At 49.4% G+C, this 17,509-nt stretch overlaps 2 protein-coding genes across 2 annotated transcripts; both read right to left on the minus strand.

Moving 5' to 3' along the window:
• Positions 1-5,123: 5,123 nt before the first annotated feature.
• Positions 5,124-7,964, minus strand: LOC125542977 (noroxomaritidine synthase-like). Its single transcript, XM_048706218.2, has 2 exons — positions 5,917-7,964; positions 5,124-5,844 (listed from the first exon to the last, which is right to left on the minus strand). Exons 1-2 carry the CDS (start codon positions 7,035-7,037, stop codon positions 5,427-5,429), a joined length of 1,539 nt encoding a protein of 512 aa, XP_048562175.1. The 5' UTR covers positions 7,038-7,964; the 3' UTR covers positions 5,124-5,426.
• Positions 7,965-8,101: 137 nt separating this feature from the next.
• LOC125542978 (uncharacterized) lies at positions 8,102-9,128 on the minus strand. The gene has a single exon (XM_048706219.2). It carries the CDS (start codon positions 8,982-8,984, stop codon positions 8,283-8,285), a length of 702 nt encoding a protein of 233 aa, XP_048562176.1. The 5' UTR covers positions 8,985-9,128; the 3' UTR covers positions 8,102-8,282.
• Between the last annotated feature and the right edge of the window lie 8,381 nt (positions 9,129-17,509).

Consider the following 17,509-nt stretch of genomic DNA (forward strand, 5'->3'; position numbering starts at 1 on the left):
AACTCCATCCCTTGCATGTCATAGTTCATCACGAAGATCTAGTAGCTTAGTGATAGTGGCTAGAGAACTCTATCAATCACTATCTTATCTGGAAGTTTAACTCCCACTTCTTTAAGTGATTGTAGCACTCAGACATTCTGAGCACATGCTCACTAGCTGAGCTATTATCCTCCATATTGTTGGCAAAAGAACTTGTCAGAGGTCTCACACCTCTTAACACGGGCATGAGCCTGAAATCCCAATTTCAGCTCTTGGAACATCTCATATGTTCTATGGCGTTCAAAACGTCATTGGAATCCCGATTCTAAGCCGTAAAGTATGGTGCACTAAACTATCAAGTAGTCATCAGGATGTGTCTGTCATGTGTTCACAACATCCACAGACGACGTTGTAGGGGTTTGCACATCGAGCGGTGCATCAAAGACGTAAGCCTTCTGTGTAGCAGTGAGGACACTCCTCGGACTACGGACCTAGTCCGCATCATTGCTTACAATATCTTTCAACTTAATCTTTCTCTAGGAACGTATTGAAACAGGGAGCTATAACGTGAGCTATTTATCTACAACATATTTGCAAAGACAATTTAGACTATGTTCATGATAATTGAGTTCATCTAATCAAATTATTTAATGAACTCCCACTCAGGTAGACATCCCTCTAGTCATCTAAGTGAAACATGATCCAAATCGACTAGGCCGTGTCCGATCATCACGTGAGACGGACTTGTCATCAACGGTGAACATCTCATGTTGATCGTATCTTCTATACGACTCATGTTCGACCTTTCGGTCTTCCGTGTTCCGAGGCCATGTCTGTACATGCTAGGCTCGTCAAGTCAACCTAAGTGTTTCGCATGTGTCCCGAGGCCATGTCTGTACATGCTAGGCTCATCAACACCCGTTGTATTCGAACGTTAGAATCTATCACACCCGATCATCACGTGGTGCTTCGAAACAATGAACCCTCGCAACAGTGCACAGTTAGGGGAAACACTTTTTCTTGAAATTTTAATGAGGGATCATCTTATTTAATCTACCGTCGTTCTAAGCAAATAAGATGTAAAACATGATAAACATCACATGTAATCAAATAGTGACATGATATGGCCAATATCATTTTGCTCCTTTTGATCTCCATCTTCGGGGCTCCATGATCATCGTTGTCACCGGCATGACACCATGATCTCCATCATCGTGTCTTCTTGAAGTTGTCTCGTCATCTATTACTTCTACTACTATGGCTAACGCTTTAGCAATAAAGTAAAGTAATTACATGACGTTTATGTTGACACGCAGGTCATAAATAAATTAAGACAACTCCTATGGCTCCTGCCGGTTGTCATACTCATCGACATGCAAGTCGTGATTCCTATTACAAGAACATGATCAATCTCATACATCACATATATCATTCATCACATCCTTTTGGCCATATCACATCACAAGGCATATGCTGCAAAAACAAGTTAGACGTCCTCTAATTGTTGTTGCAAGTTTTTACGTGGCTGCTATAGGTTTCTAGCAAGAACGTTTCTTACCTACGCCAAAACCACAACGTGATATGCCAATTTCTATTTACCCTTCATAAGGACCATTTTCATCGAATCTGATCCGACTAAAGTGGGAGAGACAGACACCCGCTAGCCACCTTATGCAACTAGTGCATGTCAGTCGGTGGAACCAGTCTCACGTAAGAGTACGTGTAAGGTCGGTCCGGGCCGCTTCATCCCACGATGCCGCCGAATCAAGATAAGACTAGTAATGGCAAGTAAATTGACAAAATCCACGCCCACAACTGCTTTGTGTTCTACTCGTGCATAGAAACTACGCATAGACCTAGCTCATGATGCCACTGTTGGGGAACGTAGCAGAATTTTAAAATTTTCTACGCATCACCAAGATCAATCTATGGAGTCATCTAGAAAAGAGAGAGAGGAGTGCATCTACATACCCTTGTAGATTGCGAGCGGAAGCGTTCAAGAGAACGGGGTTGATGGAGTCGTACTCGTCGTGATCCAAATCACCGATGACCGAGCGCCGAACGGACGGCACCTCCGCGTTCAACACACGTACGGTTGGGGAAGACGTCTCCTCCTTCTTGATCCAGCAAGGGGGAAGAAGAGGTTGATGGAGATCCAGCAGCACGACGGCGTGGTGGTGGAAGCAGCGGGGATCTCGGCAGGGCTTCGCCAAGCTCAGCGAGAGGGAGAGGTGTTACGAGGGGAGAGGGAGGCGCCAGGGGCTAGGGTGCGGCTCCCATGCGCCTCCCCACTATATATAGGGGTGGAGGGGGCTGGTTTCTTGCCCTCCAAGTCCATTGGGGCGTTGGCAAAGGTGGGGGAAAGAAATCCCATCATTCCATCCCCACCGATTGTTATCCCCCCTTTTAGGGATCTTAATCTTATCCCTTCGGGATATGATCTTATTCCTTCTAAGGGGGGATCTTGGTGCGCCTTGACCAGGGGTGTGGGGCCTTGCCCCCACTACCCACGTTCATGTGGGTCCCCCCATGTAGGTGGGCCCCACTCCGGAACCTTCTAGAACCTTCCCGATACAATACCAAAAAATCCCAAACATTTTCCGGTGGCCAAAATAGGACTTCCCATATATAAATCTTTACCTCCGGACCATTCCGGAACTCCTAGTGACGTCCAGGATCTCATCCGGGACTCCGAACAACTTTCGGGTTACCGCATACTAATATCTCTACAACCCTAGCGTCACCGAACCTTAAGTGTGTAGACCCTACGGGTTCGGGAGACATGCAGACATGACCGAGACAACTCTCCAGCCAATAACCAACAGCAGGATCTGGATACCCATGTTGGCTCCCACATGTTCCACTTGACATTAGAAAAGCTTTAGCAAACGAACTACACGATCTTGTGCTAGGCTTAGGATTGGGTCTTGTCCATCACATCATTCTCCTAATGATGTGATCCCGTTATCAACGACATCCAATGTCCATGGTCAGGAAACCGTAACCATCTATTGATCAACGAGCTAGTCAACTAGAGGCTTACTAGGGACATGGTGTTGTCTATGTATCCACACATGTATCTGAGTTTCCTATCAATACAATTCTAGCATGGATAATAAACGATTATCATGAACAATGAAATATAATAATAATAACTAATTTATTATTGCTTCTAGGGCATATTTCCAACAGCCGATGGGCGCGGCCAGGAGCGCCTGGTGAGGACTCGGGCGAGGGCCGAGGATGCCCAGGGCGGGGAGCCGCGGCACGGGCATACTGTATGCGTGCACGACCCCCGTCCAGGGGTTATAGCCGCCGGCCCAGGGCGGCGGGGCTGCTGCTGGGGGGCTTGACCGCCACCGCCTCCTCCTTTGCCGCCGCCTTGGCGTTGGCCGCCGCGACCGCGGCGGCGGTTGCCGCCGTTTCCACCATTACGCGGCGGTTGGGGCGGCTGCGGCACCGGCGTAGGGTGCGGGAGGACCGGAGGACGGGGCGCCGAAGGTGGTGTAGAGGCGCCGGTGGAGATGCCAGCGGCGAGCGCGGTGTGGACGGCGCGGGTGCGGAGGTGCTTCATCCTCCGCTCCTCAAGACGAAGATAGGCCACCGCCCACTCGTAAGTAGGGTTGGCCATGAGGGTGAGGTTGGAGGCGGCGTTGCCGAAGTCCTCGTTGAGGCCGGCGGTGAGCGTCGAGAGGAGAAGCTCGTCGCCCACCTTGAATCCGACGTCGTTGAGCTCGTCGGAGAGGGTCTTGAGCCGGAGACAGAAGGCGTCAATGGTGGAGTCGTTCTGGTGACACCCAAAAAATTCCTGCTGCAAGAAAACAATCCGTTGAAGCTTGTTGTCGGTGAAGAGGCCATTGATCTTGGTCCACACCGTGTAGGCATCGTCCCCATCGCGAACGACGGTGTGGAAGATGTCCGGAGAGACGGTGAGGAAGAACCACCGGATGAGGGTGGCGTCGATGGCGAGCCAGTTGGCGTCGTGGGCGCCGGCAAAGAAGTTGGCTAGACCGTCCACGTGATCACGAAGGTTGTACTCACGGAAGAGGAGATTGAAGTAGGTTTTCCAGGCATAGTAGTTGGCGGAGGCGTGGGAGAGTATGATGGGAACGTGATCGGAGAGGTGGATGTTGCGGATGTCGGCGGCTCGGGGCTCATCGGGCTCGGACTCGTAGGAGGAGTCGAACGGGTTGCTGGGGTGTGCGCTGGAGGAGGAAGAGGTGCCGAGGGCCGACATGGCAGCAGGGGAGGATGGCGGCGCGAGATGGGATCGGGAGGGTTTTAGGGTTCGGGAGGGAGGCGGCTCGGGGTGGGTTTCGGGAGGAAGGCGGCTTGGGGGCGGCGAGGGCAGGGAGGTTGGGGGTGCAGCGGGGAGGGTGGAGGCGCGATGCGGGAGGTTGTGGTGAGGGAGGGAGGAGGCGCGGCGGCCGGGGAGGCGACGGCGCGGGACAGCGGGAGCGGCGGCGGCCTGGGGAGGCGACAGCGACGCGGCTAGGGCTGGGGACCGAGGGTTAGGCTGATACCATGTAGAGGAATAGGATGCAACTCTCAATGTATTGATAGGTGCATATGCACAAGTATATATAGTATATAGGGCAAGTCATATCCTCAACTATACACAAGGAGGAGACTTGGAGTATAAGAATACATGTGCTAAATACATATCTCAACAGAAAGCTTGCATGATGGCCTGTCACATAGCTGTTTTCGGCACACAAAAAAAGTATTACCATAGCTGTACTGCTGTAGTATCACCAAGCTCTACCCAACTTAGAAATCTTAAGCAAAGAGAGTTGTTAACTACTAGTATAAAATGGTATACTACCTGTGAACTTTGGATGGATCATTCCAAATGAAAATCTGTTCTGGTTTAACAGAGACGAAATTAAACTCCTCAGGCTGCAGGAGCGTCACTTTCACTATAAGAAACTTTTGGGAAAACATGAGCCGGGGCAAGCCAATGCTACTTTTAAAAGCGAAGAGCACATATGATCATTTGCTGAATAGCCTCTGAAACAAAATGAGCGTCACCTGTTCTATTCTCACATAATAACTGAAGAAAAATCAACAGGTGCAGGTCCAAGAAATGTTTTTCTCACTCAATTTCACAAGGAGGGCCCTCAGAAGCACTTTTGATAGGCAGATGCACATAAGATACAGTACATATTTATAAGTAACATGCATACAATTTTACATGAAAATAACTCACATGACGAATCACCATAATATTCTGTTCCCATGACATGGTGACAATTCCAACACTACGAACAGATAGCTTGTTACATGGTGACAATTCCAACACTACGAACAGATAGCCTGTCATGGTGACAATCTCAACACTGCAAACAGATTATATTTAGTTATTCCATTCCATCTCATGGATTCTGCATTTAGTTCTGTTCGATACACATACATAACCCAAGTAAGAAAACAGATAGCAGTAAAGATCAAGCAGCTGTCAGCTCCCTTCTCTTGAGCCTAACCATCATCCCGTTCCGTGTGTGCAGTATCACAGCGCTCTCGGGCATCACGGCATGGCCTTCCACCAGCTCGACCTTGAAGTTGTATATGATGGAAGCAGCTGCCATCTTCATGTTGCTGAGACCAAGGTCCTTCCCAAGGCAGCTCCTGGGCCCGGAATTGAAGGACAGGAACTTGTAGCTTGGCTCGTGTCGAAGGCGCCTGCTCTTCGAGATCCACCGCTCTGGTCTGAATTCCATGCAATCCTTGCCCCATATCCCTTTGATCCTCCCCATGGCGTAGAGCGAGAACACGATCCTTGTGCCCTTGCTCACCATGGTACCATCTGGGAGGACATCGTCGTTGAGGGCCTCCTTCTCCTCGAATGGAGTCGCCGGGAAGAGCCTAAAACACATGCACAGCATGGGTTAGTCAGATGGTTGGGAGGAGCTAGACAAGGTGAAAGGGGTATCTCACCTGAGTGTCTCGAGGAGTGCAGCTTGCAGGTAAATAGCAGGCCGGAGATTGTCACACTCGAAGACAGAGAGGTTCCCTGGCCATGTAGTGCTCTGCAGGGCCTTGATCTCCTCGAGGATCTTCGCCTCAACATGCGGGTGCTTGCACATCATGTAGAAGAACCACGTGAGTGTAACGGCAACGAGGTCCTTCCCAGCAAAGATGAACCCCACCACTGTGTCGCGCAGGAACAGGGTCTTCTGCTGCTCACTCATGTTGGGATCCATGGGCCAGTTCATGTACATGGACAGCACGTCTCCCTGGCATTCCTTGTTTGCTTGTGCCTTCCGCTTCGCAATTTCCTCATAGATGAATTTGTCGATCACCACCCTTGCATCCGCCATCTTCTTCTCGCTGCCGACTTTGAGCATTCTCAAGAGCTTCCACAAACTTGGTGGAACGACATGCCTGAACAGCATTCCCTCCTCCACTTCCTTTGTGGCTTGGCCAAACGCAGGGATCGGGTGAGACACAGACAAGCAGTCAAGGTCAGTTGCAAACACAGTGGAGTACGAGACATCAAGTGAGAACCTCATGAAGACACCCTCCAGCTCAACCTGTGAGCCATGCTTAGCCATGTGGTCAAGGAAGGGTAACAAGACTGTGCCGGCCTTCCTCGTGATGGTGGACATGGAGAAGGACCGGAAGGCACGGCTAGCAAAGACTTGCATCGCCACACGGCGCTGGTACTCCCAGGACGCAGAGTCCGCCACAAGGAGCCCATCACCTAGGATGTCAAACATCTCGGCGAACTCACTGCCTTTTGGGTAGTTGTTGAAGTTGGTGTTGAAGCAGTGGTTGACAGTGGCTGGGTCGCAGGTCGCCAGGAAGCTCATGTTGAGGAACCACGGGCCAATGATCCTGAAGGTGCATCCCGCCTCGCGGAGCATATCGGTGACACTGTCATGAATTTGGTACAGATTTCTCACAAGGAAGGGAAGCATCCCAATAACAGGCCAGTTCACCGGGAGGTCACTCTTGTGGCAGTGTCGGACAAGGCGGAAGAGGGAGAGGCAGAAGAAGCAAGCAATGGCTAGGAAAACTTCAGGGTAGGACAGAAGGAAACTCCAGAAGGAGACCATGGTTGAACAAAGTTATGAGATGCAGAGGGAAGAAGGCATGCAGCAATTTAGGCTTCACCTTTGCCTTGCCAATGTCAAATGCACGGCTGGTATTGATATATACAGAAACTGCATATGAGTGTCTTCCCCGTGGGATAGGCGATCAGTTCCCGAGAGTTTAGGGTGCAGTGATTCACAACATTCATATGTCCTGATATAACTGCTATAATTCTGGAGGTCTTCTACCACAAACAGCTTTCTTCAGCATCTAATTTCTGAAGAACTAGACATTCTATACCTGTCAGTACCCACTTAATTAAGAGATCAGATCAGCCATGTTGACTTGTTATTAGCATATATAAGCATTATAGAAAATCAACTTTGACAGTTTGACCCATTACAACTTTATGCGCTTAGACACATATAACCATTTAATTTTTGCAGTTCCTAATTCTAATCTTGTTTTCTTAAGACTGGTTATAATCCTCTTTAGACCCCCAACTAACTGCAACTAGGAGCAGAGCATTTCTGTAATCCTTGAAACTGATCCCAATCTTAATATGTTTATTGATTCGTTTCCCATGCAAACACCCAAATTGTGTGGGATTACACTCATGTAAACTTTGTGATGCCAGTATGTCCCGAGGCAAGAGGGAAACCAGCTACTTGTTTGCATCAGACCGACACGTCTTAGCTTCCTAACCAGAGAGATTACCTAAGGGCAACCTTGTTGGAGCACTCTTATGACAGTGTTCATCAGCCGAATAACTGCTGAATCGCTACATATAAACCTAATCATAACTCTTGCGGACCAATAAATGACTGTCATTTCCTGCTCAGTTTCTCTTGTCAGCAGGCCTGTAACAAAGGGATGGATCCTAGTGAACCACCAAAGAACTGTGGTGTGTACTCTGTAATACCCAGCAAGTGTGAATTTAGCAGCAGTCTTAATTTTGTATATATTTAGATGGTAGCACTCTTACTCTTAGCAGCATACAAAATTGTAAAGGAGATATTGTGTTCTAGACAGGCCCTAAAACATAATGCTCAAGAAAAACGACTGCTGAATTCGCACTACACAAGTCTAAATAAAGATACGATGGCATATCAGATCCTTGCCAGAGATGAGGAATTTGTAAGGTTAAAGACAACTGCATACTTAGATTGACAAAATTCATAGGTTCTACTTCCATCGCATGGCAGGGTAGGAATACATTTCAACCACTTGGAGCAGCAGTTCATAAACGCACACGGAGAGAGACACCTCTAAGTGACCTTCTGGAAGAATCCGTCGATGCGGCGGGTCCCGCGTGGCAGCGGCTTGGGCACTGCTGCTTCGGCGACGGCGGCGGCACCATCGGATCCGGAGCGGGCGACGCGGGGCGCCGCCTCCGCGGCAGCTGGAAGGCAGTCGAGGAGGAAGTCGGCGGTGGGGCGGTGCGCGCGGACCGCGGACCGGACGTGCGCGGCGCGCACCGTCCGCCGGCCACCTTGGGAGGCGGCCGTGTGGGCGCCGGCGGCGAGGGAGCCGAGGAAGAGCTCGGTGGCCGCGGCGATGAGCAGCGACGCCTCGGCGGTCACCTTCTTTATCTCGCTGTCGACCCGCATGATCCTCTTCACCCTGCCCAGCGGGAGCACCGTCTGCAGCGGCTGGGCCTCCGCTTCCTCCTCCTCTGCCACCGCCACCGCGTGGACCTCCTCCTGCTCCTCCTCTTCAGCCTGCTCCGATGCCTCCATGTGAGCCTCGGCGCCAGCATCCGCCTCCTCCCCTTCGCCTTCCTCCATCGGCTGGGCGGCGTCGTCAGCGGCGGCGGCCGCCTCATCCCCTCCAACTTGCTCCATCGCCTCGGTGGGCGCGTCGACGTCATCGGCGGTAGCGGCGGCGGGTGCTCCAGCCGCCAGCTCCTCCCCTTCAACTTGCTCCATCGCCTCGATGTGCTCGGGGGCGGCGGCGGCGACGGTAGCCATGGCTAGGGGGGATTGGATTTGGCAGATCTTGTCGGGGATGGTGCTTGGATTTGGGCAGTGGAGAGAAGTGGCGGGGGGCTGGGGAAATTTTCCCGCGCGATGGACATTGGTGGCGGCGGCGCCGCGGCGCCGGAAGAAACCTCCTGTGACTGATGCAGTGGGCCGGTTTCGCGGCGAAAGCCCAACATATATCTGCTCTCCTTCGGGCCCATTGAGCGTCGACGGTGATGGTATGCCCGCGTGTCGCCACGTCAGTAAACCCACAGGAGCCTTGTGCTGACCGGCTAACACTCCACCGTCTTACGACCGACTAATGATAACCCATTGTGAGCTTACAAAAAGGTAACAATCGAGTAAAATGAGGGGAAATAGCAAATCCATCTAGCTAATGTAGAAACATTTATCATTTGATCTCATGGTCAACTATTTTGATCGAGGTCGATGTCCGACTGTGACCCGAGGTGGACTATTGACCAGATGATGAGCGCCACCATATTTTTCGATACTGTGTTTTGACGTGAACCCTTGAGATTTCGCTGGTCAATAACTAACCGTGCAGCACACGCACGCATCAAGACTGACTGACCAACGTTGTAACGTGCAATGCTTAGGTCTTTCGATCCGTATGAGATTGCCGCATCGTTGGCATCTACTCCTTCCGTTCCAAATTACTCGTCGTACAAATGGATGTATGTAAAACTAAAATACATCTAGATATATCCATACTTGCGACAAGTAATTCAGAACGAAAGGAGTACTAGATCAATCAAATGAATCGAAAATATCAAAAGACTAGGGTGGTCAGAGGAAACCGCAAGAGAAACACACTAGTATGGTACCACCAGCGGCCTGGTCTAGTCTAGTGCACACCCAAGGTTTGTCTCGTGCGTCATGTGTTGATCTTCCCAAGACCAACCTTGGCGAGCGCTGGTCATCTACTACTACCAGTACCACATTGATCTGCGGAAGGTTTTGGATATCCCTTCCGAAGTCCCGATCAACGGCAACAATCATGATCTGGGCGGCGCAATGCATGCATGTGACCTTGCGCCCGCAAGACATCTACTCCTAGGCTTCAAGTTCCGGCGACGTTTTTCAAATTGAAGACAGACAGCCCTGCCACTATGATTCTCTGAATTGTTTATCTCTGCTCGCGGAAGAAACTTGGAACTGATCGGCACCGTGACAAAAAACGTTGAACTGATCGACAGTATACTTGTTCTGTGCGAGCGCGATAAAAGGGTACATTTAGGCCTTGTTTGGCACACCGGGATTGGAGGGGCTTCTAGTGGATTTTCCCCGTCGGGCTTTCGAGCCCCTAAAAGCCCACGTGAATCGTTTGGTGCACTGGGCTTCAACCGGGCCAGCCCTGAATATCCTCTCGTATCATCCCCGAACCACGGGGCTTTCCAGCATCGAAGGGTACCTCGCGGCTCGCACACCTCGCGCAAGAGGGAGACGAGACGCAGTCATAAGAGCCACACGCAGCGCCGTCTCCACCGCCGCTGCATCCGCCGCCGTCATCGTCGTCGCCGCTGCCGCCGCTTGCTTCCTTTTCTTCCTAGGGCAAGCTGGCTATCTCCCCGAGGCACTCCTCCCCCCCCTCCATCTTCATCCAGGGTTTCTCAACATGGCCGACGCCGATTGGTCAGTCATTCATATCATTGTCCTCAACGAGCTCGCCAAGCACGCCGTCACTAAGAGCCACCACCATTCCTCTCCCCTTTCCAGCACCAGCAGCACTACCAAACAACAATTTTATGTGAAAGAGAATATTGGGGCTGGGAATGGGAGGGAACATAGGGGATTAGAGGGGATTGGTGAAGCAGAGGGATTCACCAAATCCCCCAAAATCCCCAGCCCCTTTGGGGCTTGAAAATCTCCTGTGCCAAATGATACGTCTCCAATGTATCTACTTTTCCAAACACTTTTGCCCTTATTTTGAACTCTAACTTGCATGATTTGAATGGAACTAACCCGGACTGACGCTGTTTTCAGCAGAATTACCATGGTGTTATTTATGTGCAGGAGCAAACGTTCTCGGAATGACCTGAAACTTCACGGAGACACTTTTTCAGAAAATAAGAAAAATACCTGCCAAAGATGAAGGCCAGGGGGTCCACCGTCTTGCCACGAGGGTGGGGGGCGCGCCTGCCCCCCTAGGGCGTGCCCCCTACCTCGTGGGCCCCCTGTTGCCTCTCCAACTCCAACTTCACCTCCATATATTGAGTTTTGATGAGAAAAAATCAAGGAGAAAAAATCATCGCGTTTTACGATACGGAGCCGCCGCCAAGCCCTAAAACCTCTCGGAAGGGCTGATCTGGAGTCCGTTCGGGGCTCCGGAGAGGGGAATCCGTCGTCATCGTCATCACCAACCATCCTCCGTCACCAATTTCATGATGCTCACCGCCATGCGTGAGTAATTCCATCGTAGGCTTGCTGGACGGTGATGGGTTGGATGGGATCTATCATGTAATCGGGTTAGTTTTGTTAGGGTTTGATTCCTAGTGTCCACTATGTTCTAAGATTGATGTTGCTATGACTTTGCTATGCTTAATGCTTCTCACTAGGGCCCGAGTGCCATGATTTCAGATCTGAACCTATTATGTTTTCATCAATATATGAGTGTTCTTGATCCTACCTTGCAAGTCTATAGTCACCTATTATGTGTTATGATCCGTTAACCCCGAAGTGACAATAATCGGGATACTTACTGGTGATGACCGTAGTTTGAGGAGTTCATGTATTCACTATGTGTAATGCTTTGTTCCGGTTCTCTATTAAAAGGAGGCCTTAATATCTCTTAGTTTCTGTAAGAACCCCGCTGCCACGGGAGGGTAGGACAAAAGATGTCATGCAAGTTCTTTTCCATAAGCACGTATGACTATATTCGGAATACATGCCTACATTATATCAATGAACTGGAGCTAGTTTTGTGTCACCCTAGGTTATGACTGTTACATGATGAACCGCATTCGGCATAATTCTCCATCACCGATCCATTGCCTACGAGATTTCCATATATTGTTCTTCCCTTATTTACTTTTCCGTTGCTATTGCTATCATCACTACAAAATACCAAAAACATTGCTTTTACTACTGTTACCTTTTGTTACCGTTATCACCACTATCATATTACTTTGCTACTAAACACGTTGCTGCAGATATTAAGTTTCCAGGTGTGGTTGAATTGACAACTTAGCTGCTAATACTTGAGAATATTCTTTGGCTCCCCTTGTGTCGAATCAATAAATTTGGGTTGAATACTCTACCCTCAAAAACTGTTGCGATCCCTTATACTTGTGGGTTATCACCAAACAAGGCCTTAGTGGGAGGAAATTAAAAAGTATATTTGGTGCGTGTACTTAGGGCAATATCAATGACCTAATTATTGAATCGTCATGTCCTTAAAGCATCTCCAACGACAACTCGTAAATTTCATTCCGCGTCCGCCCGCGGACACGGATGCGGAAGGCCGCTATCCAACATTGCCCGCATACATTTTAAACATTCTATGAATCAACCGGATGAAATTCATGCAAACACAACGGATTTCATATATACAAACCTCATGAAAACATTTACATTTTGAACATATTTGAACTAAAAAGATAAAATTATGTGCATGCACGGGCGCGCGGAGCTCCACTCCCACGACACGGATACACTACATTAGTCTATGGCCGGTCGCGGCAGATCTCTTTGTATTCCCCATGTCTGGCAGCCCGCTCATCGGACTGCTGACAGTCCCGAAGTAGCAAAGAGGGTGCTTCAGTACATGCACCAAAGGACATGACAAAGAGGGTGCTTTAGTACACGCACCCTCTTTCCCCGTATCTTCCTTATGTACGGTTGCGCTACTCATTGAAGTGGCAAAAAGGGTGCTTCAGCTGAAGGGGAAGGGTGCTTCCGTGGAGCCCAGACGGGGGCCCAGGATGGTCTGAGATAATGAACCGAACATGTCACCGACTGTACAAGCCAACGACGTGCCGGCGATGGCCTTCCTGGGACCCAAGCGGCGGTGGCCTCCCATGTTCTACTTTCCCTCTATGTGGACGTGCTGGCCCCTGGCTCATCGATCTCCGTGCAGCCGCCTTCTTTCTCTACCTGCAGGGCGTGGTGACGCGCGTGTTGACAGTGGATGGCACGGTACGACGCGACGTAGTCCACAGCAGCGACGATGTCTGTGCCGCCGTGCTCCCCTCCTCCCGGTGTCGGCCTGGGGCAATTCGCCACTCCTCCAGGAACTTCCTTGGAGCATCGAGGTGCTGAACCACGTGTCGGCTTGGGGTGGCAATGACGACTTGCTCCATCGAGCTAGGCGAGGGAGGTGGAGCGGCAAGCTGCCTCGCTCGTATATGGCGGGCTTGGCGGGCCACCCACCTGACTTTTATGCCAGGGAACTGCTCTTCCTGCTCGTCGGATGCTATCGAAAGGGTGAAGAAAATGGTGAAAGGCGGAAATGTGGAGCAGCGGACTTGGTGGTGCGATTCTTGCCGGCGTCTAGCCTCCTTTAAATAGCATGGGGACGGGAGGAGCTTGCCTGACTCTGTGTTTAATATCGCCCCACTTGTGAACGAACGTGTGGCCAGAGTAGGTTTCTCGACTTTCACACGAGTTTAATGGAGGCATTCGAATGCGGTGGGTGTTGGGGATTGTAGCAGAAATTTAAAATTTTCTACGCATCACCAAGATCAATCTATGGAGTAATCTAGCAACGAGGGGAAGGAGAGTGCATCTACATACCCTTGTAGATCTCTAAGCGGAAGCGTTGCAAGAACGCGGATGAAGGAGTCGTACTCGTAGCGATTCAGATCGCGGTTGATTCCGATCTAAGCGCCGAACCACGGCGCCTCCGCGTTAAACACACGTGCAGCCGGTGACGTCTCCTACGCCTTGATCCAGCAAGGGGAGAAGGAGAGGTTGGGGAAGACTCCATCCAGCAGCAGCACGACGGCGTGGTGGTGAAGGAGGAGCGTGGCAATCCTGCGGGGCTTCGCCAAGCACCGCGGGAGAGGAGGAGGACTTGGGAGAGGGGGAGGGCTGCTCCAGAACTTGGGTGCGGCTGCCCTCCCACCCCCCACATATATATAGGGGCAAGGGAGAGGGGGCCCGGCCCCCTCAGATCCAATCTGAGGAGGGGGCGGCGGCCAGGGGGGTTGCCTTGCCCCCCAAGGCAAGGGGGCGCCCCCCCTTTAGGGTTCCACCAAACCCTAGGCGCATGGGCCCTAGGGGGGGAGGCGCCCAGCCCACTAAGGGGCTGGTCCCTCTCCACACACAGCCCATAGGGCCCTCCGGGGCAGGTGGACCCTCCCGGTGGACCCCCGGAACCCCTCCAGTGGTCCCGGTACAATACCGGTAAACCCCGAATTATTCCGGTGACCGTATGATGACTTCCCATATATAAATCTTTACCTCCGGACCATTCCAGAACTCCTCGTGAAGTCCGGGATCCCATCCGGGACTCCGAACAACATTCGGTAACCACATACATCTATTCCCTATAACCCTAGCGTCATCGAACCTTAAGTGTGTAGACCCTACGGGTTCGGGAGTCATGCAGACATGGCCGAGACAACTCTTCGGTCAATAACCAACAGCGGGATCTGGATACCCATGTTGGTTCCCACATGCTCCACGATGATCTCATCGGACGAACCACGATGTCAAGGATTCAATCAATCCCGTATACAATTCCCTTTGTCTATCGGTACGATACTTGCCCGAGATTCGATCGTTGATATCCCGATACCTTGTTCAATCTTGTTACTGGCAAGTCTCTTTACTCGTTCCGTAACACATCATCCCGTGATCAACTCCTTGATCACATTGTGCACATTATGATGATGTCCTACCGAGTGGGCCCAGAGATACCTCTCCGTTTACACGGAGTGACAAATCTCAGTCTCGATTCGCGCCAACCCAACAGACACTTTCGGAGATACCTGTAGTGAACCTTTATAGCTACCCAGTTACGTTATGACGTTTGGCACACCCAAAGCACTCCTACGGTATCCGGGAGTTGCAGAATCTCATGGTCTAAGGAAATGATACTTGACATTAGAAAAGCTTTAGCATACGAACTACACGATCTTTGTGCTAGGCTTAGGATTGGTTCTCGTCCATCACATCATTCTCCTAATGATGTGATCCCGTTATCAACGACATCCAATGTCCATGGTCAGGAAACCGTAACCATCTATTGATCAACGAGCTAGTCAACTAGAGGCTTACTAAGGACATGGTGTTGTCTATGTATCCACACATGTATCTGAGTTTCCTATCAATACAATTCTAGCATGGATAATAAACAATTATCATGAACAATGAAATATAATATAATAATAACTAATTTATTATTGCCTCTAGGGCATATTTCCAACAGTCTCCCACTTGCACTAGAGTCAATAATCTAGTTCACATCGCCATGTGATTAACACTCACAGGTCACATTGCCATGTGACCAACATCCAAAGATTTTACTAGACTCAATAATCTAGTTCACATCGCTATGTGATAAACACTCAAAGAGTTCTGGGTTTGATCATGTTATGCTTGTGAGAGAGGTTGTAGTCAACGGGTCTTGCCATATTCAGATCCTATGTATTTCGCAAACTTTATATCGTAGATGCTGCTACCACGTTCCACTTGGAGCTATTCCAAATTGTTGCTCCATTATATGTATCCGATATCTCTACTCAGAGCTATCCGGACAGGTGTTAAGCTTGCATCGACATAACTCTTTACGTCGAACTCTTTATCACCTCCATAACCGAGAGACATTTCCTTATTCCTCTAAGGGTAATTTTGACTGCCATCTGGTGATCTACTCCTAGATCACCTTTGTACCCTCTTGCCAGACATGTGGCAAGGCACACATCAGGTGCGGTACTTCAGCATGGCATACCGTATAGAGCCTATGACAAAAGCATAGGGGACGACCTTCGTCCTTCCTCTTTCTTCTTCCGTGGTCAAGCTTTGAGTCTTACTCAACTTCACACCTTACAACTCAGGTAAGAACCCCTTCTTTGACTGATCTATTTTGAACTCCTTCAAAAACATGTCAAGGTGTGCGTTCTTTGAAAGTACCATCATGCGTTTTGATCTATCTCTATAGATCTTGATGCCCAATATGTAAGCAGCTTTATCCAGGTCTTCCTTTGAAAAACACTCTTCAAACAACCGTTTATGCTTTCTAGAAATTCTACATTATTTTGGATCAACAATATGTCATCCACATATACTTATCAGAAATGTTGTAGTGCTCCCACTCACTTTCTTGTAAATACAAGTTTCTAGCAAACATTGTATAAACCTAAAATCTTTGATCACTCCATCAAAATATATATTCCGATTCCGAGATGCTTGCTCTAGTCCATAGAAGGATTGCTGGAGCCAGCATACCTTTTAGCATCCTTAGGATCGACAAAACCTTTTATTTTATCACATACAACTTTTCTTACGAAAACTGGTAAGAAAAACTTGTTTTGACATCCATCTGTAAGATTTCATAATCGAAAAATACAGCTAATGCTAACATGATTCCGATGGACTTAAGCATCGCTACGGGTGAGGAATTCTCATCATAGTCAACTCCTTGAACTTGTGAAAAGACTCTTTCCCACAAGTCGAGCTTCATAGACGGTAACATTACCGCCCACGCCCGTCTTCTTCTTAAAGATCCATTTATCTCAATGGCTCGCTGATCATCGGGCAAGTCCACCAAAGTCCATACTCTGTTCTGATACATGGATCCTATCTCAGATTTCATGACTTCTAACCATTTGTCGGAATACGGGCCCACCATCGCTTCTCCATAGCTCGTAGGTTCATTGTTGTCTAACAACATGATATCTAAGACAGGATTACCGTACCACTCAGGAGTAGTACATATCCTTGTCGACCTACGAGGTTCGATAGCAACTTGATCCGAAGCTTCATGATCACTATCATTAACTTCCTATTCAACAGACGTAGGCGCCACAGAAAACATCTTTCTGTGTTGCATCACTCTCTGGTTGAAGTAAAGGTTCGACAACCTCATCAAGTTCTATCTTCCTCCCACTCAATTCTTTCGAGAGAGACTCCTTCTCGAGAAAGGACCCATTCTTAGCGACAAAAAATTTGCCCTCGGATCTGAGATAGAAGGTATACCCAACTGTCACCCTTGGGTATCCTATGAAGATGTGTTTGTCCGCTTTGGGTTCGAGCTTCTCCGGCTGAAGCCCTAAGCATCGCATCCCCAAACATTAAGAAACGACAACTTTGGTTTCTTGCCAAACCAATGTTCATATGACGTCGTCTCAACGGACTTAGATGGTGTCCTATCTATAGTGAATGCAGCTGTCTCTAACGCATAACCTCAAAATGAAAACGGTAGATTGGTAAGAGACATCATAGATCGCACCATATCTCATAGGGTTCGATTATGACGTCCGGGCACACCATTACCTTGTGGTGTTCCAGGTGGCTTCAACTGTGAAACAATTCCACAATGTCTTGTGATTGCCAAACTCATAACTCAG

The sequence above is a fragment of the Triticum urartu genome, chromosome 3A (assembly GCF_056163025.1).
Source record: "Triticum urartu cultivar PI428250 chromosome 3A, HENAU_Tu73, whole genome shotgun sequence".
NCBI lineage: Eukaryota > Viridiplantae > Streptophyta > Magnoliopsida > Poales > Poaceae > Triticum > Triticum urartu.